Source organism: Castor canadensis, chromosome 7 (genome assembly GCF_047511655.1).
Source record: "Castor canadensis chromosome 7, mCasCan1.hap1v2, whole genome shotgun sequence".
NCBI lineage: Eukaryota > Metazoa > Chordata > Mammalia > Rodentia > Castoridae > Castor > Castor canadensis.
This window is the reverse complement of record NC_133392.1, coordinates 89301685-89328579: the sequence shown is the minus strand read 5'-3', so window position 1 is coordinate 89328579 and position 26895 is coordinate 89301685. Positions and strand designations below refer to the sequence as shown.

The 26895-nt window shown below is 38.3% G+C and overlaps 1 protein-coding gene across 1 annotated transcript; it reads left to right on the top strand.

Annotated features, from left to right (window-relative positions):
- Positions 1-25564, top strand: LOC109674366 (calcium-activated chloride channel regulator 4-like). The gene is made up of 14 exons (XM_074079524.1): positions 1-174; positions 3387-3527; positions 3662-3809; positions 7842-7950; positions 9472-9649; positions 10247-10465; positions 12556-12783; positions 15917-16094; positions 18130-18236; positions 19820-20035; positions 20579-20846; positions 22887-23057; positions 23985-24215; positions 24801-25564. The coding sequence occupies exons 1-14, from the start codon at positions 16-18 to the stop codon at positions 25232-25234; spliced, it is 2787 nt and encodes a 928-aa protein (XP_073935625.1). The 5' UTR covers positions 1-15; the 3' UTR covers positions 25235-25564.
- Positions 25565-26895: the final 1331 nt, after the last annotated feature.

The following is a 26895-nucleotide window of genomic DNA, read 5'->3' as shown; positions in this document are numbered from 1 at the left end:
AGCAACTAGAGAACAATGGGGTTATTTCAAGGTTTAGTTTTCTTCTTACTCCTCTACCTGCTACAGGGGTCAAACAGTTCCTTTGTTAAGCTGAATGATAATGGTTATGAAGATGTTATCATTGCTATTGATCCTGGTGTACCAGAAGATGAAAACATAATTGAACAACTTAAGGTAAAGAAAATGAAATTTTTTCTGGTTGAATTACAGAAAAGAAAAAAACGTTAATTGTGAATAATTCTTATGCAAATTTTGAAGTGCTCCAGGAAGTTTAAAAGCAGGGAGGTTGTAGTGAGGACAATGCTGGAGAGGGTCAAGGGAGATGGAAGCTCTACATGGGGTTCCATCCAATCTCACCACAAGACCAAAGACAAGGCACTGGGCCTCTCTGGTCCTCAATTTCCTTGTCTGTAAGTTGGCATTTGGACTCAAATGCTCTTTAAATAATTATTCATTGAATACATATGGCATACTGGAGCAGAGAGTAGTAAATGAAAAAAAAAAAGCCTCTGGCCTCATGGAGTGTGCATTCTTTTCAGAGATGTAATTAGTAAAAACAAACCTGCAGGACAGGTGGTAGGTTGCTGGAGCACACAGAACCAGGAAAGAGGTACAGAGTGTGGACAGTGACTGGGATAAAGGGATGTGTGGGTTACTGTTTGATGTAGGACAGTCGGGGAAGACCTTGCTGATGGTGTGACATCCGAACAGAGATGAATGTGAGTGAGGGAAAAGCTCATTGAAACCCTGAGACACAGGAACAGCCTAGAGGGGAGAACAGCTTGATTTGACCAAGGAAACACCAGTGAATGGGCAAATGGATGCGGGCTAGAGGAAGCTGGAAGAGGTAACAGAGCGCAGACCACTGGAAAGACTTTGGCTCTCACTGTGAGTGTGCTGAGAATCCCTGCAGTGTTCAGAGCAGAGAGGAATGTGCTCCTGTGTGTGTTCTGGTCTCTCTGACTGCAGTGTGGAGGAAATGGTGGAGGGCTTGCACTTGCCACACATCCTGTATAAATGCTGTTGCAGAATAGAGGTGTAGAAAGAATCAGGTGGGAAGTTTTAGCCAGTGACAGTGATGGTGACAAGGACAGGGAGGTCATGTGTGATTCTGAACATATTTTGAGATTGTCAGACGATACTTTCTGATGGTCTGGATGAGAGTGTAGGGTAAAAAGGAAGGAAATACTGAGTCAAGGAAGACTTCAAATCTTTTACCTGAACACTTGAAAGGATGGAATTATCATCAATTGAGAAGGAAAAACTTAAAAACTAAGAAAAAATGGCACTTTTGGTATCTGGAGTTAGTTTGGGATATTTTGAAATTGATACACTTTTTAGGCATCCAAGTAGAAGAAACAGGAATGTGAATTTGGGGAGAAATATTTATGTAGATAAAAATTTGAGTCTTCACTGTGCAGATGATATGAATACACTGGCTGAGGGCAAACAGAAGAAGAGAAAGAAGGGCTCCAGGACTAAGCTTGTGACTCTGATTTTCTGAAGTTTCTTCAGGCTACCATATTCCATGCAGTGTAATGATTGACAGTACAGCTGTATGGATTATTTTCCATGTCCCTCACATCCACATCTACTAAGGCCTCATTTTCAATTCCTCTGCTCCTGGGTCCTGATGCTCATTGTTCAAGCCTATGGTGGGCATGAACTGAGTTGTACTCTGGTGATTCAGTATGTGATTTGTCACTGATTCTTTATAAACTCTGATGCAGCACAGAGGTGCTCACTAACACAGAGTAATTACTTTAATTACTTTTGCAAACACTGATATCTTCATCTTCTTTAATCCAACCAGGAAGTTACAGGAATGCTGAGAATGAATATTATAGAAATTCTGCCTAGAAAATCTTTGAAAACCATTATACTCCAGGGGATTTCCCTCATCTAATAGGTCTCTGAACTATCTCCATGACCCATGAACACACCACTATCCAAGACAGTCACTTTGGGCCACTGGGACTCCAAAATAAATAGAGTCCCTTGGAATTAAACAATGTACACCCCACACAATCATGTACAGCAATCCTATTTGTTCAATCTATAACTTAATTTGATCACCAAATACACTTTTATCTCATATACACAGAGAATCATCACTTCAAACAGAACATGACAACCTATTGATACCTAAATAACACTTTTTTAAAAGAAGGAGGCATTCTTTAAGGAAGTGAGAGAGCCTGTCTTAGGTCGATGCTGAAGTAACTTACAACCTACCTTAGAGTTCTCCAAAGCCCTTTTCCTCCCTCCTAGCCAGTCCTCTGGGCTTTCAGTTATCTGAACTCTGACCTTCTGACTAATCCCACGGTTCTGAATGCAATCAATTTGGTTCATACAGTGCATGTGAATCAGCACATTAGACTGTCTTAAAGAGTACCAAGAAGAGAACCTGGATTTCTGAAGAACAGTTCTAGTATGGGCTTCTGTTAAACCAGGAAGCATCAAACAGGAGCCTATCTTGACACAACACGGTAGACTGGGATGCTTGCACCATGATGAAGAAATTAACATCATCATCCACCATCCAGGATTCCTCATGTAGTGGACTTGATCGTGTACAATAGATGTTCTTAAGGACTTTTCACCCATCTATTTCCCCACTAGTTACTAAGCTCTATGGAGGAACAATTTCTCTTATTAATCACTGTAATTTTCACCTCATGATAATAAAAGGTGATATTACTTTCAGCTTCCTGGCAAAATAACAGTTCTGTGATCAACATTTTACTGCCAATATGGATTTTTTTCATAACCCTACTCATCAAGTGCCCAGCCTAGCTAACTCTCCTGAGGGTGGTATGAGGAAAAAAAAAAACCATCTAACACCAATTCCTACAGACTGTCTTCCTCAGCTTGAATCACCTCAAGCTGTTCCTGACTCAGATTTCTTCTAATCAGTAATGGTACTAAACAGTTTTAGGATTGCTTATGTGCAGAGTCCTTTCTAATTCATTGGATCTTTATGCCAGCCATAAAGATAGGTACAGCAGTAATTTCCAGTAAAAGAGGATAGGAAACTAAGTTTCAGAGAATTAAATAAGTCAACCAAGATCCATCACCCAGAAAGTTCTAACATCAGTGTTGGAATCAAGCAAATGACTCCAAAGTCCAGGTACATATTCATATTACTCAATTCCTTTAGTCACCAAGTATACACAGTTGCCCTTTGAAGTAAGAGGATAGAAGACTGAGAAGTCTTTTCATGTGCAGGATGAAGGGAGAGTTTGGGATAGACAGTGGCAGAGATGGAATTACAGGAGAGACCCTGCTTATTAGTCAGTTGCTTTTGTATTAACAATGAAAAGTGGAACATGACTGGCATGAGCCCCTACTTGGCCATTCTCACAGATTTTTTTCCTTTGATACAGGAAATAGTGACTACTGCATCTACTTATCTGTTCGAAGCCACACAAAAAAGATTTTTTTTCAAAAATATATCTATTTTAATTCCTGAGAGTTGGGAGGACAGTCTTCAATACAAGAGGCCCACACATGAGAGCTACACACATGTAAGTATCAACATCTTCTCTGACAAAAAGAATATTTTCTGATGCTCTCTGGTCTTGCCACAAATTTTTTCAGAGTCACTAAAAGTTTTTATTTATGTTATTGAATTTTTAACTATCGTTTTAAACATTCACAGGCTGATGTTAGAGTTGCACCACCCACTATTCTAGGCAGAGACGAACCGTACACCAGGCAGTTCACAGAATGTGGAGAAAAAGCAGAATACATTCATTTCACTCCTGACTTTGTATTGGGAAAAAAGCTAAATGAATATGGACCAGCAGGTAAGAAATTTGGTTAAAACATCTAATTTTGCAACAATCAGGTCTGTTCCCAGAAAACAGATTTTAGAGAAGCCTCTAGGTTCAAATCCTGGATTTTCTGTTTATTAGAAATGTGACCTGAAACAAGCAACCTACCCTCCCTGTGTCTATTCCTGGCAAAATGGTGAATACACAAGTCTATACCTTGTAGAGTTTTTGTGAACATTAAACTAGTTAATCGAGTAAGTACAGTGTCTTCAGAAATTTAAAAAGAAAGCAGAAATAATAAATGTTTTCTAAAGGCATACTTTTAAGTCTTAATGTTCCAGCCCTCCACAGGTGCATATTAATCAATCACATCCAGCTCCATGGAAACCAGATGCATAGCAAGCTGGAAAGAGGCATGATGCCAGTTGCTGGACAGGAGAAAACACTCAGGCTGTTAGCTGCTGACATTATTATTCGACCTATTTGGCTGTACCAGATGAAATTGTCTAAAATTAATCATTTGGACCTATTAATAATGGCAACTTCATCCAGATGCCAGTGGCTCACACCTGCAATCCTAGCTACTTGGGAATTTGAGATTAAGAGGATCATGGTTTGAGGTCAGCCCAGGCAGGGAGTTCTCAAGATCCCATATCAGCCAATAGCTGGGCATCGTGGTGCACTCCCGTCATCCTAAACCACATGAGAGGCTGAGATCAGGAGGATCCTGGTTCCAGATCCAGCCCAGGCAAAAAGTTTGCAAGACCATATCTCAACAGAAAAAGTCTAGGTTTGGTGTCACACACCTGTTGTCCCTGCTACTGTAGGAAACTTAAAATTGAATGACTGCAGTCCAGGCAGGCCTGAGCAAAAAGAGAGACCCTATCTCCAAAATAACCAGAGCAAAAAGGGCTAGGGTATGACTAAAGTGTCAGAGCACCTGCCAGGAAGCTCAAAGCCTCAGGTCAAGCCCCATTACTGCCACACACACACACACACACACACTAATAATTTTGTCTAGATTAATCTAAATGTTAAGATCAGTTTTCCAAATGAATGTGCTTTACCCACATTATTTTTAAAAAATGAAAATCACTGTTAAAGGGTGGCTCAATTCATGTCACTTTTCAAAGAAAAGTCCCACAAATCTGAATCCTTGCACAATCCTCTCTCTCCACTGCCTGTTCAATGCGCATTCACTAAATCTCTTGTCTGCCATCTCTCAGCCAATCCTTGTCATTACCTGGATTGCTTTCCTACTCCAATCTTGAAAGCTCCATCACCCCCCACATCCCATTCTTATCTGTTCCTCATATGATATCCTAACCATATGCCCCTTATATGGTCTCCTTGTACACAGGATCCATTACACCTTCCTCACTGTAATTCCTTTCTAGCAGAAATAACCAGCGAAGTCAATCGCTTCAACAACAAGTACAAATGGCTCGATTCCCCACCTCTCTTATCCATAGCTTTCAGTCAACTTACTGAAACTCTAGTGCTGATTAACCCAGCCAGTCTCTTTGGTTCCTGTTATGTTTCCCATATTGTTCAAGAAAATTATGAAACGTCTTTTTTTGTAAGTCAAGTTATTTTACAATAAAAAGTTTTAAATGTCTAGCAAGTAGGAAAAAACAGAAAATTATAAAATTAATTCACATCACTACAGATAAGTTCTCAGTGGAACCTTCAGTGCTTTCCAATAATATTTTTACTGGGCTTATCTCAGCACCCTTTCTCATTTCCCATAGAAATGTTCTAAAATTTCTACCATTTTTCTCAAGATCTCTAGCCACTCTTTTTACTTCCACTCCCATCAATTGACAAGTGTCTTGAATGAGAAAATAGAAGTCTCCACCTTCATCTAAACTTACATGTACCTCTATCCTTTTTAACCCAGAAAACCTTAAACTGGCCATCATAGAACAGGAAGATTTCTCTTCAGGCCAATGTCTCCATCTGAGCTCTTGATCTTTCCATATCCCACACCTCACCTCAGTCTCAGCCTTACTCATTACTGAGACAGTGAAACAGGTTCCACCCTTACTCCAGACAGATCTTTATTCCATAATGGTATGTGGGTGGGGTGGGTGTGTATAACACACATTCTACAAACCATGCCCTAACACAGGTTTTAGAAAAACAAGATGAACAAGAGAGCCCTCAAGATCTATGCAAATTTGTGGTAACAATGATTACAATAACAAAGGAAAATCTATACTTGGAAAGTTCATTTGGGCCACCCAGGCAGGAACTCCAGGTTCTGCCTGGAGGCTGCCATAGCAGACATTAAAGTGTGTGCACACACGTGTACACAAATGCACACATAGAATAGAAATTCTATTACAAATAACAACAGAGAGCCCAGCTGAGATGACAATGGAGATGAAGTGGAATTCTGAGTCACAGGGACTGCTTTTAAGGTGGGTGGGAGCTGGGGCATCTGAGGAGGGAGCAAGTACGACAGTGGACCTGTTTATGAAGACAGCCACAGGTGCAGAAAAGTTTTCATTTTTTAAACATTTCACCAAAGTCCTGTTCCAGTAGCTGATATCAGGGCTGTCCCCTTCCATGCTGAAAATTATAATTCTATTCCTGCTAAACTGACTTCATTTAACCAGAAAACCTTAATCCAGTAATTTAGTAATTTTAAAGTTTTATATTGGGATCTTTGAAAATTCAAATTCTGATCTAGAAGGTTTAGGTTGGGCCTGAGACTTTGCATTTGCAATGAGCTCCAGGTGATGTGGATGTTGCTGGTCCAGGACCATGCTTTGAGAGGCAGAACTTCTGCCTAACACTGCTGTTTCCCTGTGTGTCAGATCTCACATGAGGTCATTTGTTCACTGAAACATTCACTGCAGCAAAAAAACAATTTATATCTAGTATCCTCTCCACTTCTGTCTCTTCTGAAGTTTTCCCCAATTTTGTCACTAAAAGTTCTGCTGTTCCTTCTTTCTGCATCTAAAGGTGTGGATTCATCCGTATTCTGATACACACCCTGAAATACTTAAAGTAATATTGTAATCTAATTCCCTCTCTCAAAACTTCTCCAAAATAATGACTATATCTTACACATCTTTATATTTCTTAATATCTGGTATTGTAGTTAATATATAATTAAAATTTATTGTTTCAGTTGGGCACATAGAATGTATCTATAATCCTAGCTGGTCAGGAGGTAGAGATGGGGAGGATTGCAGTTCAAGGCCAGCCCTGGAAAAAAGTAAGGGAGACCCTGTCTCAACCAGTAAAATGGGGAATGGGGGCACATGCCTGTCATCCCAGCTATGCCTGAATTCTAAATAGAAGGGTGTGGTCTAGGCATAAATGAGAGATCTTACGCTGAAAATATCTAAAGCAAAATGTGTTGGGGGTTGGCTCAAGTGGTAAAAGCACCTACCTGGTAAATGCAAAGCCCTGAGCTCAAGCTTCAGCACTGCCACAATTTTTTTTCCTGTTTCATATAATTAATCCTTCATGTATCAGAAGTGAATCACTTCCTTTACACATCCACACAATTTTATATGGTCTGTAATAGTGCTTCCCAATCTTTATTTCATTATCACCCCCTCAAGAGCATTTATGGACATGTGTTTTATTATTCCTAACTGCATACCTTTGTATTTTAACACAACAGAATTACTGTTGATAGGGTTCATGTTTGAAAAGCCATAAACCATCACAATATGTAAGACTTTTTGCCCCTCCCCCCAGAACCAAAACCCAAATCCTAGTCTACTTTCACCATTGTATATACTCCATAAATGTTTTTATAACGTGGGATAAAAAGGTAATACACTGTATATTATAGTTTTATTTTTCAGAAATAAAACTATAAATGTTGAGAGTTATGGAAAATCTAAATATTCCTTATAATTGAAGAGATATCTTTATTTAAAAAATTTTCTTTTTGAGATATGTAGGCCCAGGCTGGCCTGGAACTTGTGACTCTCCAGCCTCTTCTTCCCAAATCCTGGGATTACAGGTGTGTGCCATTCAAATTTTTAAGATATGAAATTTGTCAGTTGAATTATGACCATCTTTGAAAATGTTTTCCCACAGGTAGACTGCTTGTGCACGAGTGGGCCCATCTCCGCTGGGGAGTGTTTGATGAGTACAATGAAGACCAGCCTTTCTACAGCACTAAGTCAAAGAAAATTGAAGCAACAAGGCATGACTATCTGTCTCTCCTAGGTTACCTTGGGTTTTAACTGGTCTTATTTTCCTTGCTTTGACTTCTTTCAAATGATAATTGTGCAATTTGTGCCAGTGAAAACAACAGATGCTATATCACAAAACTGCTTTTAAGTTTTTAGAAAATTGATCTTAAAGCAGCTGGTTGCCTATTTAAACTACACATAAATTTAATATTTAACATTTGGTGGGCAATTTGATATATTATACCTCTCTGCCATGGGTGCCAGAACTCATTTGGACTAAAATTGTACACTATGTAGATGGATTTACTATAGGTGGAAGACCATAAAATCTTCCATATTCCATGAAAATGAACAAAAATGGTTATATACTGCTAACATGAGCTAAATAGGATATCAAGCAGCTTTAACAAGTCAACTAGGAACTTCTCAGAGATTTTAAATGTTATTTAAAAAATCAACCTAGCATCACAGCTGTTAATAGAGGATCCTCTTGATTCTGAGGTAAAGAGAGCAAAATTGTTGGGGGGAATTCATTTAAAATTGGGTGCCATTATTAAAGTTGGGGTGTAGCTCAAGTGATAGAACACTTGCCTAAAATTGGGTGGAGGCAACCTCATCAATGTTACAGGACCTACTGAGGCTACAGACGTTGTCACAAATTGAAAGGTAAACTGAAAAGTACATGATTTCTATGAAGGCCCTTCCTCTGCCCACTGCACAGTTTTCAGGGATGCATGTTTAAAATGCTACATGGATTACAATAGTTTAGGTCATAAATGGCATTTCTTCTGCAGAATATTCATTGAGATAGTTCATAAAGATAGCATCCTTATGTTTGCCAGGTTTGCAGCCAACAGGAGCACAAATATATTTAAAAGACTTCCTACATTACTCAATGAAATCCAGTTATTGCTTCCTGAATTTGAACTGGAAAAGATGAGATATATTCACATTCAGCCTGTGCTCTATAATCACTGCCACCCATGACCAAAGCTAAAATGCCACCATCACTCCTTATTCTACTGTCCTTCTCAACAGCTCCTCATTCTTGGTTCCCAGTGGCATTTTCCTTTCGATAAAAATGGTCCTCAAATTTTCAAAACACATGTAGCTGCCATGACCCACTCTTTGGGGTATATCTCCCCCTCGAAAACAAATCTGCACAGAACCTCAAGCTACTTAAAGTAAAAGATTTCACAAGTTCCCTCATCCAGGTGTGCCTGCACTGCAGTTTCCACCACAAAACCAGCAGGAGAGAAGGCCAAGCAAGAAACCAGCAGCTTCAATCCCAGCAGAGAATTCAGCCATTATGTATATCTTAGGGTCACATTTAAATTTTCCCACTATAATTTCATGGGGAAAAAAAAGGTAATACTTGGATTAGAACTCTCAACCTTTGCTGTCAGCATAGAAAGTACATGGTACACACAAGGGCATCTTGACACAAAGATCATCATGAAAAGAACCAGTTAAGATGTTTTAAAAGTGGTAATAACTAAGTTGTTGACTCAAAGACTGTCACCTATTTTCAGGTGTTCCTCAGGTATCTCTGGTCTAAATAGAGTTTACACATGCCAAGGAGGCAGCTGTGTATTTAGAAAATGCAGAATTAATTCTACCACTAAACTGTATGAAAAAGACTGTCAATTCTTCCCTGATGAAGTTCAAACAGAAAAGGCTTCCGTAATGTTTATGCAAAGTATTGATTCGGTAAGTATGCCAATCATTGCTACCAGAATTTATGATCAAAGGTTATAGCTGATTTTATTCATTTTTAAATTTTATTATTACTATTTCTATTATTATTATTACAGCGCTAGGGACTGAATCCAGAGCTTTGCATATGGTAGGCAAGCAATCTATTCGCTAGAATACATCCCCAGCCCTGACATAGCTGATCTAAAATACCTAAGTGACATGCAGATTCAATATATTAATAGATTGTCCTATGAACAATGTTTCACACATGTAAACACTCAACTAGTGTTATCTACTATTATCGGTACTCTTACAGCAAATCGACTTAACTTAAAATATTGATTGTCGTTACATTTTATTCAATAAAAGCATATTTTCAGAACATTTTAATTTTATCAGGTTTGATGTTAGGATTTTTTTTTATTATTCATATGTGCATACAAGGTTTGGGTAATTTCTTCCCCCTCCCCCCCCTTAACCCCCCAACCCCCTCCCTCTTCCCCCCATCCCCTCGATACCCAGCAGAAACTATTTTGCCCTTATCCCTTGAAGTTAGGATTTTTAATGCATAGTACAGTAATATTATTTTTCATTTTGTTTACCTTTCAGGTCATTGAATTCTGTAACAAAAAAAACCATATCCCAGAAGCTCCAAGTCTACAAAACATAAAGTGTGGTCACAGAAGTACATGGGAGGTAATCAGCAATTCTGAGGATTTTAAAAATTCCCCACCTATGGAAACATCGCCTCCTCCACCTGTCTTCTCATTGCTGAGGCCCAGAGAAAGAATTGTGTGCTTGGTTCTTGATAAATCTGGAAGCATGTCTGTAAGTACATGGGACCATTTTTTCCTGGACCTAGCAACGGGGGTAATCAGATGCTAGAACACACACTAACCTCTACCTGTACCTGGCTTGTTCCTGCTAGCATGGTGGCATAAAGTACCATCACTTCCTGTGATTGTGACATCAATATTCTGCAAAAAAATATTGTGGAGAAAGAACGAAAGAAATATGTCAGTAGAGTTAAGAAGATCTAACTTAAGAATGTCTTTTTACTTTTTCCAAAACATGGATGGTTGACCAAGGAGACCTCTGAGGTTGTTTAGTGGGAAGATCAAAACTAGAGATTAGAATATGAAACTGCTTTTAACCCTTTTACTGAAAATGCTTATGAGACAGGAGGATAGAGTGGATTACTAGATTAGCACAATTCCTAACATTGCTTTCTTTTACTTATATCAACTGTACAGGTGTCCCCTTTTATGCTCAATGACACAAACAAAAAAAGCATCACCATAAAGAATATATGAGTAGATGCAGCCATTCAGTCCTTCTCTTGTCATTCTGTGAATGGCAGGCATCGTATTAGACTCAGAGAACAGATTCATGTCCTTGAGAAGGTCATAGTCAGGCATGGTGTACACTTGTTATCCCAGCAGGAGGACTGCATGCTCCATGCCAGCTTGGGCTACCAAGACCCTGTCTCAAAAAAGAAAGAAAGAAACAAAAACAGAAGTTCAGAGTTCAGTAGAGAATGTGTTCTCTCCCTCCCCTCTGTCTGGTTAATGGATATTTGTCTCCAAAATTTAGGAGAGACACTTCCTCCAGGAGAAATGGGCTGGTCATTTAGGGTGCTGTAGGCAATTCTGATGATTCCCAGCACTGCCCTGTGGATACACTATTACTATATATTTTGTTGAAACTGCACAACTGTCCCCACTATACTGGGACTGCCACAGGAACTGGAACATTGTCGGATGCATCTTTATATTGCTATGGCTTAGAACAGATTCATCACATAGGGATGACCAATAAATACCTGTTGAAATAAACAAACTACAAACAAACACGTGCAATGTGAGAAAGAGCCTGGAAGGATGGCACATTTGAGGTGGAACAGACCATGCTGAACACCAGGAATAAAACATTCAGCAGATGAGGGGAAGGTGGTTATTGAGAAGGGCAGAGAATGATGCAGATCAATGAAATGCACCACAAGAACACAGGACTTCACAGAGGACAACAAAGTGCTGGACCACAACCCACACAAAGGTTGAGGAAATGTTCCCGATTGAGAGATGGGCAGCCTGCCCTCCACAGGGTGCTGGTAGATCCAGTATAAAGGCAAGGCAAAATAGTGAAGAGTTCTCGGATATGGGGACATACAAGTGTTTCATTATGAGAGGGTTTAGGAATTCAGAAGAAATTTGGGGTTCTGGGTAGGTACCACTCATGAGTGTGCTGATGAGGGACTGGAGAAGGCAAAGACATGAAGAGGTACACATATGTCCTGGGCAATCATCTAGGAAGACGGATATGAGTCCTGATAGGTTGCCTAAGAGTCAGTTCCAGTTAACTCACTGGTGGAGAAGGGATGGGGAAAGGTTAGGAGAAGAAGAGGAAATGGGTCAATAGGGAGTGGAGCTGGATTTCTCAGAATTTAGCTTCATTCATGTAAGTTTCACTAGTCACCTGTCTATTCCCCAGTAAATTGGGCAATTTCAGATCTGGTTGAAGTTCAAGATAGTTTGGTTGATTTGTGAGCTCTGAGGTGTGATTTCATCTTAGGACAACAGGCACAAAGGATCTCAGGAGTAATTAGAGATTCTCTAAGATGTGAATCATCACCCCTAACTCAACTCAACCTCTACTCTAACTTCCACCTCTAACTGGCGCCAGGAATGAGCTCTAGGTAAAAAGCATGAGTTGCTTACTAAATTGTATGTACCCCATAATAAACATAACCGTATTTTTCAGTTGCCTCAATTGAAAAAAATGATAGTCACTTTCTTCAATAACACAGTTAACATTCATAGAAAATTCCTACCAATACATTTTATGTGCTCATTTGTGTGCTCTGCTGTTATCTTCCAGTTGAAAATCACCTGGTTATTTTCTCATCCTTTTTTATTCAGCTTAGTGACCGCCTCAACCGAATGAATCAAGCAGCAAAATATTTCCTGTTGCAGACTGTTGAAAATGGATCCTGGGTAGGGATGGTTCACTTTGATAGTACTGCCAGTATTAAAAGTGAACTAATCCAAATAAAAGGCAACACTGAACGAAACACGCTGCTGGAAAGATTACCTTCAGTAGCTAGTGGAGGAACTTCCATCTGTAAAGGAATTCAAGCTGCATTTCAGGTGAAAATCACGCTGCAAATTTTTTTTTGTTTTCAGGACATTTTAATGTGAAGTGCTGTTGTGCATTCTTGCTACATAATTTAAAATAATTAAAACTAAGGGACACAGGACACAGCACATAGAAAAAGTTCACTTGATTTTGAGTAGATCAGTGTAACAATGAGGAAACTGTGAGGGAATAAATAAGCATAAAAATGCTACAAGATTATAAGGAAGTCAGGGACCTTAATCTTTTGTAACTGTACAATGGCTGGTGCTATAATAAGCATGGTTGGATACAAAAGCCATCAACTGTTGAGGCAGTGAAGCAAGTTACACAGTGTGATCCCCTTTGGGCCAGTTCTCCTTTCAGCTTAGGTGACATTCAGACAAGGCAAACTGACCTGTAGGTATGAACTTCAATGGAGCACAGGTGCAAGCCTCGTGAGCGAGAATGTGAACTTTGACATCACAGTAGCAGCTCTGCTACTTTCTAGCTCTGCGAACTTACTGAACTTTTCAGTCCCTTAGGATTCTCTACACTTTATAAAGTGCAGGAAATTGGAAAGAATACCACAGGATTATCATAAGGATTAAGTGAAGTGTTAGAGTCACATACTTAGAACAATAATTTCTGTATTAAACAGTGAATTTTGTCCAAACATTCATCTTGATGCATAATAATATCAATTATGTCACTTTCTTGCTTAGAAATCCTCTTTTCCATTCACAGTCTATAATATTGTCTGATTTTCCCAGTCTAATGTTACTCAAAAGTTTCCTAAGCCTTAAGTTGTATCTTATCTGTATTTCTAGACTTTTTCTCAGTTTTTCCTTCCTGATGCTCTATGCTCCAAGCAATTTACTGCCCACATTGTTCTCTAAGCCTGCTGGGTGACCCTGTACTTTTACACCTGTAATTCTTCTGTGTAACATATTTTACTTCCCATCCTTACATGCTAAAATTTAACCATTTCTTCAAATTCCTCTCCCCTTTGTTTAGCTTTCTCTACCTCCCCCCAACTCTAATGAATCTCTCTCTTTTATGAATTGCACGGATTGTAACCAGTTTGTAACATGTAGGTCTGTGTTAAAATCACAATTGTCGCTTATTTGTTTTGTGACCCTAAGCATGATTCTTGACCTCTCTTGTCCTTCATTACCTCATGGGTAATGGGATAATAATGAAGACTAGCACATAAGGTTGTTCATGTTTTCATTTATTCAACATTTATTTACTTTCTGCTTGTTATGTGCCAAACAAAACTTCTTCACTCTGTGGTGCATGCTACCATCAGTGAAGAACATACTACATACATGAATAAAAAATAGTACCTACATATTACAGACACTGTGTTGTGAAGTAATGCAGCAGGGTGATCTGATAAGGAGAATGAGAAAGATGGAGAACTGCTTTAGGTAGAGAGCCATGAGGCCTTCTCTAAAAGACAACAACTAAGATCTGAAGGATGAGAAAGAACCAGTGGTTCCTATAGAACGGGGAACACAAAGTTCTTAGGACAGAGGTGAAAAAGAACTGAATGACTCTAAGAAATGGTAGGAGCTGGTGGCTCTGGAGATTGACAATCAGAATGTAAAATGTCCTTGGAGAAATAGACAGTGGTTGAATCATTCAAAGCTTCAAAACAAATACAAGAGGTTTGTAATTTTGCTTTAAGTACAACAGAAAACTAGTGAAGGGCTTTAAGAATCAGTCTGATAATCAACTTATGTTTTAGGAAACTGATGCTGGTTGCTCCTGTAGTGAGCAAGATAGGGTTATAATTTGGGGGCTTATATTTGGGTTAAATTACATCATATATAAAACATTCACACAATTCATATATAACCTTATATACATGATATATAATATATAACAAACATTCAGTAAATGGTTGACCTATAACATTATTTCTTTTCATCTTTATACTTTTCTACCTACATGTTAGTTGTGTCTTTGCTGCTCATCTCTACATCTCAGTCCTGCTCAGTAAATATTGTTCAATTGAATTCAATTCTTCCCATGAATACAGGAACCACGTAGCTCCTACTGAATCCACAGCTCAGTCACTGACCCATTGTTAAGGTGTCAGTGAATAAACTTAACTTGGAGAGGTAAGGGAAAGAGCACTCTATGCCATCTTAGGATCTTTGTTTTGGACTCAATTGTGTAGAAGGAGCATATGGGATGTTGTATAAATGCCATAAATGTATAGGAGACTTTCACTATTTTTATTTGCTTTCAATGCATGTCAGAACATATATTACTCCATATTTATGTTTATAAATAATAGGTAGCTATTTGCATCCAACTATTTGTACATCTACACAAATCTTCACTCCCATGCCCAAAGCCACTGATAGTATGGCCTTTCTTTTCCTTCTGGCCTGGACTCAGTTTCCCAAAATAGTATTCAAAGAACCCACTACAATTAAAACTGTTGTAGAAAATGAAACATAGTCGTTATATGGGGCCAATTTGTCTTTATCTGCTATTGCAGGTAGTTAGATTCAGAACTCTAAGTTTCAAATGTTGGGTTTCATAGGAAAATGATTCAAATTACAAATAGTACTCAATAAATATTATTCATGTAGTCTTTGAGCATCACTAATGTGCTTGGTTCTGTGCTCATTCTGTTAAAAGTAAATTTAAAATATTATAATGAAATCTCTGACATAAACATGCTTAGAATATAAACTACCTTTCATTTATAAGCATACTGGGTTTTTTCTAATTTGGAATCAGTTACTTTTTATGTTGAGGTGGATTCTTAATGCATCTGACTGTATGTTCAACAGACTCTATGCACTGCAGGCTGGTTAGAGCATAGTCCTAGAAAAAGAATTTAATTTCATTTTAAGTATATGACTGACCTTAGTATTCCAGACTAAGATGTCATTGTCATTTAGTTTTAGGGTTTTCCAAAGCCCTGTCCCCATCTAATTTCATTTGAATAAATATTCTCTTTAACCAAGAAGCAGAAACAATTACATTAAATTCCCAGGGATTATTAATTTCACATTCTGTGATTTTAAAACAGAGACTATCTCTTCTATCATACATACTTCTGTCTATTTCCTCTATAATTATTTCTAATTTCCTACGATTACATTTGAACTAGTATGGTAATTGTTCTCTGAATTATGTTTGCAGGTAATTAAAAAGAAAAATTCCCAATTAGACGGGTCTGAAATAGTGCTGCTGACTGATGGGGAGGACAGCACTGCAGGTAGTTGTGTTGAGACTGTGAAGCAAAGTGGGGTCATCCTTCATCTTCTTGCTTTGGGACCAGATGCTGCTATAGCAGTAATACAGATGAGCGATATAACAGGTAAAGCATGACCTATATATTCTACACCTTTAATTACAATATGTAAATGTAGACCTTCACAACTCAACAACTTCTCTTGAGCTCCTGCTCTGCAGGTACTCTGCCAGGATTTGGAGACCAGAGTCAAACCTGCCCCAATCTCTTTTCTCATGGTGTTCAAAGTGCAGTGGTCTGGAGGAATAAATAAAATAGAACCAGATGACATTCCTGCATTACTGGAATAATAAAAAATAAAGTTCTATGTGAGCAGAGGGAGCCACCAATTCCCACAGGGTTGTATAGCATAAGGGAAAGAAAGCGTGAGAGACTAAATGCCTTAGTCTCTCAAAAAAGGGTGCTGAGTTTTCTAGGAAAAAAAGGAGATGAGGAAAGATGACCAAGGCATAATCAAAAAAATGATAAATGAAAAAGCATGTGGCAGTGACAATACAAACACATGAGGGAATGGTGTCCCCTGAGATCAGCACTATCTACCACACATGGGCTGTGAGGTGGGAGAACGTGAGCTCAGGTTGAAAAGAAACAGTGAAGTTTTAGATCATCACTAACCATAGTGGCTGTTATTTGAGGCACACAGAAGTGATGAAAATGGGTTCCATATTTCTAATGCCTTCTTACACATAGTAAAGGATACACAATTTACATCATGGGTATTAAGAATTTTATCCAACTGGCTTTTATGGTACCACATATATACTTGTTTTTTAATGCTTGGTTGTATAAACTCTGATATGCAGGAATTTTCAGGTGTTGGGGTTCTTGGTCCACTCTGAAATAGAAAGCAAAGGCATATTCAAGCAGCAGAGGTCAGAAAGATTTTATTTGCAGAGAAGAGAAGAGAAAGGCTGCATGGGGCATGCAGTGATGCCTGGAAACCAGTGATCCCATGGGTCAGATTGGAAAATGGGTTTTATAGCCTTTTTTTTAATTGCCTGAGGTGGAGATGTCTCTCTGGTGCAAACAGATGTTTCTGGGGAAGAAGAAGTGTCTTCCTTACTAATTATCACCTTTTGGGAACTCCTGCAGTCCGCCCTTCAACGCCTATCATTTCAAAGTGCTTTCATGGCCATTATAAAACTTATTTCTGCCTAAGATGTACCTTTTGGGGCTAGTCCCCCCTATTTTACAATTCTTCTATCCTCTCAGTGCCAGCTACTGTCAGGACACCTGGGGATACAGCACCCCTTTTGTCTTTTTCATTTTGTGTTTCTGATCCACTTTGTCTGGAAAAACCTGAAAGCCAACTTTGTTAGAACTATTTGTTAAATAAAAATGGAAAGGGTCTGTAACATCTGTGAGTCTAAATACCTGGAATTGTATCCAGGTATTGTGTCCAAGAGACACTCAGAGAAGTAGGAGAACTCATGTTTTTATTTTCTTTGAAGCCTATGGTCCCACATGAGCACATACTCAAAATTCTGGGCCCCCAGCAGTGAAATCACAGGATTCTTAAAGGGCAGTGCAGGGGATCAGGTTAGAGGGAACATGCTGGTTACTAATAGGTGGGCTCACACTGAGGTTAGGGACCTGGGATTGTTTAGGTAGGAGCAGCAGGGGGGACTGTTTATGAAAATCTGCTTACAGAGGGAGACAAAGAAAGGTGGGAATGGGCACCAGAGGATCCATAGCAGGAAATCTGTTTGCAGGAGACAAAGGAAAGGTGGAAATGGGCGGCTATCTCCACATGGGTCCTTTTATCTTGGCCCTGGACTCATTTTATGGCTTAACTGGTAATTTCTTGTATACCATAATCTGCTTTGAAGTAATTTCCTGTTCAGCAATGTCTTCTTTTATGGTCTGTGAATATTTGATGTATTTCACCTAGGTGAGGTATCTGTAATAAATGTAGCTTATATCTTATACTTACGATACTTTAAATTAGCATTATATAGTTGATATTTACAGCACTCTAATACTGGTCTAGCTGGATAATACAAACTAAAACTTTTATTTTGCTTAAACTGTTAACTTTTTAATGATTAACATGTGATGAGTACTTATTAAAAAGCAACCTAACTAATGTGCTTAATTTTAGGAGGAAAACATTTGTATGCTACAGATACAGCTGAAAACAATGGCCTCATTGATGCTTTTGGGTCCCTTACATCAGAAAATGCCAATCCCACCCAGAAGGCACTTCAGGTCAGAGTTCCCACACCTAGGAGCTTTGCTTGCATTGACCATAAGTAAGAAAAAGAATTTGGTAGTTTTTGCTGAGGGAGTGCTTCAAGTGGTAGAGCATAGGCAGGAGACCTTGAGTTCAAACCCCAGTACCACCCCCCAACATAAAATTGAGTTCTCTATTTTCTTCAAAGTGAATTTTTAATTAAAATTAAAATTTAAACTAAAATATAAATTATTCGTTTGATACAACCAAATTATGTGGTTAAATAAGAATAAAATAAGTGGTAAAATATCAGGTTTTTTTTCTTATTTCCATAGAGTGTAGTCAAGGGATAACTGAAAACTAAATAATATCAAATTTTCCACCAAAAATAACTTTGTCCATTTTTTAACATTTTTATTGGTTTATAACAGAGGTACAGGAGGTTTCATTGTGACTGTTCTGTATCCCACATTTATTTTCCTCTAATACTACCAAAACCATCTTATTTTCTTAGCCTTTCCTGATAAGGAGTCAAAATGGCATTTACATTCAGATTTAACTCATGTCCACTCAAAGACATGTACTTGACAGGGGACTAAGATTTTTGTCATAACAATGATGTTTCAAAGCAGAATTCAGTGGATTCTGATAACTGAGTTTTTGATTAAGCACTGAGTTGGAGTAGAAATAGAATTTCCTATTGTTCCTGAAGTGGTGCCCTCTAGGAATCTTCTGGTGAGAGGTAAATTTGGATCTCCTGGGACTTCATGTTAGGTGAAATAAACAAAGCAAAGAAACACAAGTGTGCATGATGTCACATGGGGAATCCAAAAAAGTTGAACTAATAGAAGCAAAAAAGAAAATGATTATTACAAGTAGCTGGTGGAGTGTAAAATTTGGAAAGATATTAGGTAAAGGATACAAAGTTTCACATAGGAGAAATAAGTTCAAGAGAACTATTACACAAACCTGTTGACTATAGTTAAGTAACATGCATTGTAGTCTTAAAAATAGCCAAGGTAGTAGATTTAATTGATCTTACCACAAAAAACAAAGGATAAGTGTGTAAGATTATGCTAATTAGCTTGATTTAGCCCTCCCATAATGTATGCATATTTCAAAACATCATGCTCTACATATAAATATATACAATTTTTGTAACTAAAAAAAAAAGTTGACTCTTCAAGACTAAGAGCTATCAGCAAAGACTTGAATAACTTCTTTAAAGCTCCTCTTAGAAAGTCTCATCTTTTACTTTCTCTCTTCTCAAGATTTCATTCTTCACATATCAGTATGTTCTCTTGTTGAATGTATTTTCTGTCTGGTGGTTCTCCCTCTATCATGTGTGAAAAATTATTTCAGGATTCCACATTAGGAAAATATCCATGAGTGCTTGTCTCAGTTACTTATTAGTCTTTATTTTAGCTCTGAGGCCTTGACTCTGTCTCTACTTAAATACTCTAGTCACAGCCCAATAAACTTTCAGAAATATTACAGTATAAGGTGGTATGCCATATGTAAGCTTATTTCAGACCAAAATTTAAGAGTTATCTTTAAAAGAAAAAAGAATAAGATTATTCTCTTCTGCAGTCATTAATTTTTAAATATATTTAAACAGCTGGAAAGTAAGGGATCAACACTGAACAGTGATTCCTGGATGAATGACACTGTAATCATTGACAGCACCGTGGGAAAGGACACATTCTTTCAAGTCACATGGAGCAAACAGCCTCCCAAAATTTCTCTCTGGAATCCCAGTGGAACACCAGTCACAAATTTCATAGTGGACACTGCTTCCAAAATGGCCTATCTTACTATTCCAGGAACTGCACAGGTAAGCAATCAGTTGTTTGAATGCCTCTGAAAAAATTTTTAGTTGAAAATCAATTGTTTCATGTCATAAATATGTCGAAGATTATGTCATCTTGGAAATTAAGATAAAATACTGTGCACTTTTCTGGCCTGTGTGATCCTAATAATTACAATGGCAGAGAAGAGGAAGGATGAAAGAAGGAAGACAAGGGAGTCTAAGAACCGTAAGGATGAAGTGTAGGAAGAATATGTGTAACTTGGTGTAGAGACAGCTACAGAGCCCTTCCTTCCTAATGCTACCAGGATCATAGAATCCGTGACTCTGAAGCTAGCGAAAAGGCCAAGATTGAGGCAATTTTTATAGCCAAGATGTCACAAAGTATAGATACCATGCATAGCACTCTTGGGTGACTTGCCTGAACTGCCTCAGTTTACAACTTTTAAAACCTGAAAACCCTCAAAGCCTGTTTTTTTCACCACTCTTTTGCAATTTTACAATTGCATAATGGAAACAAGGATAGTTTGACTCTGGATACTTACTATATATTTCCATCGACAATTTCAGGTGGGCAGTTGGACTTACCATCTTCAGGCCAAAGCAAACTCAGAAACACTAACTATGACAGTGACTTCTCGGGCAGCAAATTCTTCTGTGCCTCCAATCACAGTGAATGCTAAAATGAATAAAAACGCCAACAGCTTCCCCAACCCAATGATTGTCTATGCAGAAGTTCTACAGGGCTATATACCTATCATTGGAGCCAGTGTGACAGCTATCATTGAATCAAACAGTGGAATCACACAAGTTTTGGAACTTTTGGATAATGGAGCAGGTAATTCACAGGCTTTTAGGAATAAGTGGATGTTTTCTTAACTCAGGATTGGTATGGGTCCTGAGGTAGGACAGTAAGACAGGCACAAAAAGAGTTGAGAAGGATGGTGAAGGAACAGCAGGACCATCAAGTAAAACCTACAAAGTGCTTAGTAAGAGGCTTGCACATGGTAAGTTTCCAATAAATATTTATTGTCATCATTTTCATCTGCCATCTAGACAGTCAATACCTATCCCCAGTTAGCAAGGTCTCATTTAAAAGGCTGAGACAGAATCAAGAATTCTGGGCAATTCTTTTTAGGGCAGGTATCATCAAGAACATCTGGAGCTGGTGGAGCCATTCAAGTGGTAGAGCACCAGTCTAGCAAGCATGAGGCCCTGAGTTCAAACCCCAGTACTACAAAAAGAGAAGGGGTAGAAGGGAGGTAAAGAAGGAAGCAAGGAGGAAGGGAGGGAACGAGGGAAGGAAGAAGGGAAGATGGGAAGGAAGAAGGGAAGGAGGGAGGGAGGAAGGAAGGAAAGAAGAAAGGAGGGAGGGAGAGAGGGACGGAAGGAAGGAGGGAAGGAACGAAGGAACAAAGGAACAAAGGATGGAAATCTGGCCAGAGAGGGTGAGACAAATCAGCCACGTAGAATAAGGTGGTAGAATCCAGGTCCCTGGCAGGGAAAGCAAGAGGAACAAGTGTATTTCTCAAAAGCTGGAACAAAGCACAAACAGAATTCTGAGAACTGAGGCCCACAGAAGGAGGACTCATCACTGGCACATCAGATGCCAGGTCTGACTGGACAAAAGCAGGAAACAGTGCTGGCCAGTCTCTTCTCCCTGGTCTGGATGGATGAGTGGTGCATAAAAGCCTTTATCCAGAGTTTGGTTTATTCTGGGAACTGAATCCTCTGTTTGAGATTGGTGTGCAATTTGATACGCTTCTGAATTATTGCAAGTTTCTGTCAGTACCTTTTGTGATGTAATTTCTTCAGTCATTTTATAATTCTGTCTTCAGCTAGTTGGCAAAATGCTCTTTGGTGCAACTCAATGCCTTCTTGAAGCACCACAATATTTGCACCACTATTCCCTTCTCTTCATTTCCTTTCCACAAACCCATCTACAGTGCATAAAGCTCACCTGCATCTCATTTCACTTCTTAACATTCTGCCATGAGAGCATTTAGCTAATTGAAGAACAAGCTAATTTGGGATGCCTTTACCTACGAAGGTATTAGTGATGGCCAAGAGCTGAGAGCAGGCATTCTCCCACTCTACAAAGCAAAGTATATTCTGGAGGATTGTTAACATACAGAATGCTGAGGGCTTTCCCTCAAAAAGTCTAAAAGTTCCAGATTTTTAGTGTGGTACAGATACAGCTGGTGCAAGGACCTTGCTTTAACGTCCTCTGCTTAGAGTATTAAACCCCCTAGGAAATGTGTTTTGCAATTTAACAACTCACTCCAATGCTGGTCATAATCAAGAAGTTCACTTATGATACTGTTTTTCTGAGCTCCTCCAAATGTTTATTCCCATAGTAGATGGGGGTTTCCTCTGACAGACCAGAGTTAATTGATCAGGAGAGTGCAATATGAAAAAAAAAAAGACTTGTTGAAGACAAATAACTATTTTTCGTTAACTGTAGTGAGAATGAAATCCTTCACAAGGATACTCTTCCTTAGCAGAGACTCTTTTGACTGAAAAATGACATCATATGATTAGATAAAGTTAGCTGAATGCAAGCACATTTGCAGAGAAATTGTAAGAAAAGTACTGTAATCTGTTTATAAGTTACAGAAAGATGAGGTATTTCAGAATGCATTATACATACACAAGTTTCCTTCTGTGTAGATGTGTTATGAGGATATATAGGTATCAAAATTACTCAAGTCATCAACTCAACAGTGTATTGTTTTGGCAGGACATGATAGAAATATTCTTCAAAGGTCAAAGGCAGAATACCAAGTTATGCTTATAGAAGCCAGTGCTTGTCTTAGAAAATGCGTGAACTTGTCTTTTCATTTACAGTCATAGCTTATTTCTTCATTTCTGTAACAAGGTGCTGACGCTTTCAAAAATGATGGAGTCTACTCCAGGTATTTTACAGCTTATTCAGACAATGGCAGATATGGCTTAAAAGTGCGGGCTCATGGAGGAACAAACTCTGCCAGGCAAAGCTTTCAGCATCCAGCAAATAGAGCCGCCTTCATACCAGGCTGGGTAGTGAATGGTGAGTAGCTCATGGTATCTAACTCCACTCAGAGTTTGAAAAACATTTGTGATTTGATATGACTAAGCCTTCAAACATTTTACAACTCAAAGTATAGCCTTTTCTATTTCTAGAATGATGTTCTGGGGCTGGCAGAGTAGCTCAAGTGGTAAAGTACCTGCCTAGCAACCATGAAGCCCTGAGTTCAAACCCCAGCTCCACACACACACACACACAAAACTAGAATGAAGTTCTCAGATAATTGCCTCTAAATTAATGAAACTTTGAAAAACAACTGGGACCTCATAAGAACTCAAAGCCTGTCAGGTGGTGTAATGTTACCTTGTAACACCTTAATGATATCAACCGTAATTCGTCAGTTTTCAGCTCAGGACAAAGAAAACAATCTAATTATGCTATAAGCCTAAGGTGATGATAAGGTCTAAAATGCTTTTTTTTTTCTAGCTTCCTATGGTCCTTTATCTTGCAAGTTTTTGGGGTTTTCCATTAGCAACTGGAATAAGTCAGGAGTATTACTCCTTAAGACTTACAGGAGGAGGGAAGGACCCGACCCAGTGGTTAGAAAGGAACTTGGAATGATTTCCCCAAATATATTCCTAACTTTGAGATAATTTCAAAAATAAAGAAATGCTTGTTTTAAAAGCATATATTGAATTGTGTGACATTAGTCTCATTTAGTGCAGTCTTCTTTCCAAAATAATCTGTTATCCAATGTTATTCTACAACTTCTTGGTAAGAATGCCAAAGGAAGACTTCTCCCACCAACTGAATACTTACAATTGTGTCTAGGACTTAGTAAAAATTGACTATCCATATGAAAAACAAAAAAAAAAAATGAAAGGTATGAAGGATTGGGAAGGTGATTCATTGAGTTCTAAAAATACTAGTACATTTTGCCCCCTTTAAACTAGGGAATTTTTAATGCAGGGGAAATCAAGCAGAACCCACCAAGAACTGAAACTGATGATGCTCAGACAGTGCTGGAGACTTTCAGCAGAACAGCAACTGGAGACGCATTTGTGATGTCAGGTGTTCCCAGTGGTCCCTTGCCTGACCTGTTCCCACCAAGTCAAATCACAGACCTTCATGCCACACTTGATGGAGACAACATCAATCTAACATGGACAGCACCAGGAGATGATTTCGATGTTGGAACAGGTAAGAACGGTGTCATGTAGCTTGAATTAAGTGAAAAATGTTCAGTGCAAAAGCAAGGATGTATGCTTTTAATTAACAGCTCTACAAAGTATGAGTTTTCTAATCTGATATTCTTGAATAATGAAACATGATAAATTTTAATCTGGTCCTATTTTTCATACAAAAATAGCGCATTTGCAAAGTTGAAAAGTCAGAATCCAGGGCTGGAAGAAGGCATGAGGCTCTGTATTCAAACCTCAGTACCACATTAAGAACAGTAAAAAAAAAAAACTTGTAAGTCAAAATTTAGGTGACATGATGGCACACCCCTATAATCCCACCACTTGTGAGGCTGAGGCAGTAGGACCTTGAGTTCCAGACAGGTCTGGGATATGTAGTAAGAATCTGTCTCTTAAAAAAAAGTTAATAATAACAATTATAAATTTAAGAAAAGAAAATAGTAGTCAAAATTCAGCTTCTATTGAAAAGTCAGACTTCTGACATAAACATATACTTTGAATAACTATATAACATTTTTGAGAATAAATGGAAAGAAATTTAACATGAATGCTACTTACTAAACCATGTGTAACTTTTCTTTCTTAGTTCGAGAGTATATCATAAGAATAAGTGGGAATATCACTGACCTAAGGGACAATTTTGATGATGCTCTTCAAGTTAACACTTCTGACCTGGCACCAAAGAAGGCCAACTCTGAGGAAACCTTTGCGTTTAAACCAGGAAAAATCTCAGAAGAAAATGCAACCCACATATTCATTGCCATTCGAAGTGTAGACAAAAGCAATTTGACATCAAAATCATCCAACATTGCGCAAGTGGCTCTGTTTGTCCCTCAAGAAGATCCGAGTCCTGATCCAAACTACCCCGGTCCCGGAAGCAATCCTAGTGCTGGAGTTAATATTACAACTTTGGTGTTGTCAGTGGTAGGGGCTGTGGTAGTTGTTACCATTATTGTAAGTGCCACTATTTGTTTCTTAAATAAAAGTAATTCTTCAAGGAGACCTAGAACAGCATTTTAAAAGAACAGGAAGAACAGAAGTAAAAGTTATTTCTGAATTTTTAATTTAAGCAGTGTGATCATGAACTCACAAAAAAAATCTTAAAAGGTCTAAAAGGATACTTTGGTTAGATATAAATATCCATGGATATGTGAAAAGCTGTGAATATTAAAGTTTAATAATTTTACTTACTCTTTTTAAATATCATAGTGATAGTTTTTTCTTATTGATCACTAGCTATATATTTTTCTTATGCAAATGTTTTCTGAAATACTTCAAATCTCATGAAGAAGTTAAAGTTATCTATTTGAATAGTCAAAACAAAAGCAAATAAACAGTATTTGGAGTAAATGAATGGAGTCTTGGTGCCGTTAAGATAAATTGATGATAATATATTTAGCTAAAATCTGCAATTTTTCACAATAATAGCTAAGCTGTTTCTTTCATCAAAAAAGAATATGTGAAGCTCCTATTCTATTGAGTTTGTTTTTACAGAAAGAGTGCAAAATATGTTAAAAACGTGTTTTAATCCATCATTCAGAATCATAGCCTTATGGGTCACAACTATATTGATTTAAAGAGACCATTAAGGACAAAATATAGGTTGAAAAGAGCAAGTTCACATAGTAGATCATATTTATAGCCTCTCTTGAGTCCAAGTTTCCAATTTGGATTGTTCTTCAAACTGGTGGTATTCCCACTTTGTACAGAGGTTTACTATCATATTTCTGCAAGCAAAGAAACTGGAGAAGAAATAAAGAACCACATACACACATTTACATCTGTGTCTCATGTACCCTTAGCAGAAATTACTTGCTGATTTAGAAGTAAACATGAAAGTCAATAAGCTGAGTCCAAATAACAATCTTTCACCATGGACTAGACCCTTTGACCTGGCATAATTAATGTGGTCTGATTACCAGGGTTCACTAAAGGGCCTGTGGTTTAACTTGGAGGTGATATAAGATCAAAGAAGGAGGGAGTAAATGGTAGACTCCAAATTACCAGGAAGGTTTGACTTGCTCTCAAAGCAATCATAGTAAAATGTGCTGTCCACTAGGGCATCTGAGGACTGTGACATTGAGGAGAAGGTCTATTGACACTGCTAGCTCTTCTAGCAGGATAGCACCTGTTCATCCAGTTCTAATGGTTAGAGATGTGCAGGTACACATGGAGAAAATTGAGGAAAAGATAAAGTGTTAGACACCTGGCCTTTTACCAAAGGAGAATTAAAGCTTGAAATTCTGTATTGGCAACAGAGATACTTTCCCTGTGCCCTTCTTACCCATCCATCCCATAACTCTGAAAGCAAAACCTACCAACCTGGTCATTTCTCTCCCTGATGTTACAGTGCTCAGATGGGTACAAGTGGTAGACTATTTCTTACCAGGTCAAGCCCTGATTAATTAGATTCCCAAATCTGCATCAAGTAGTCATGTATGAACCAGGAAGAATAAGAAAACTAAATGATCATTACAGTTGTAGTCAGGACAATCTATACAACTTATATTGCCTGGTACAAAATGAAAATGAGAGGCCTCTGCTTAAAATTAATCAGAATTTCAAGACAGCAACAGCAAAGAGTTAAACTAGTTCAGAGCCTTTCTAAGCACAGAGCCCCTAACATCTACACAGACCCAGTGCCCACAAAGCCAGCTCTGCCATACTGTAGCAAAAATGAC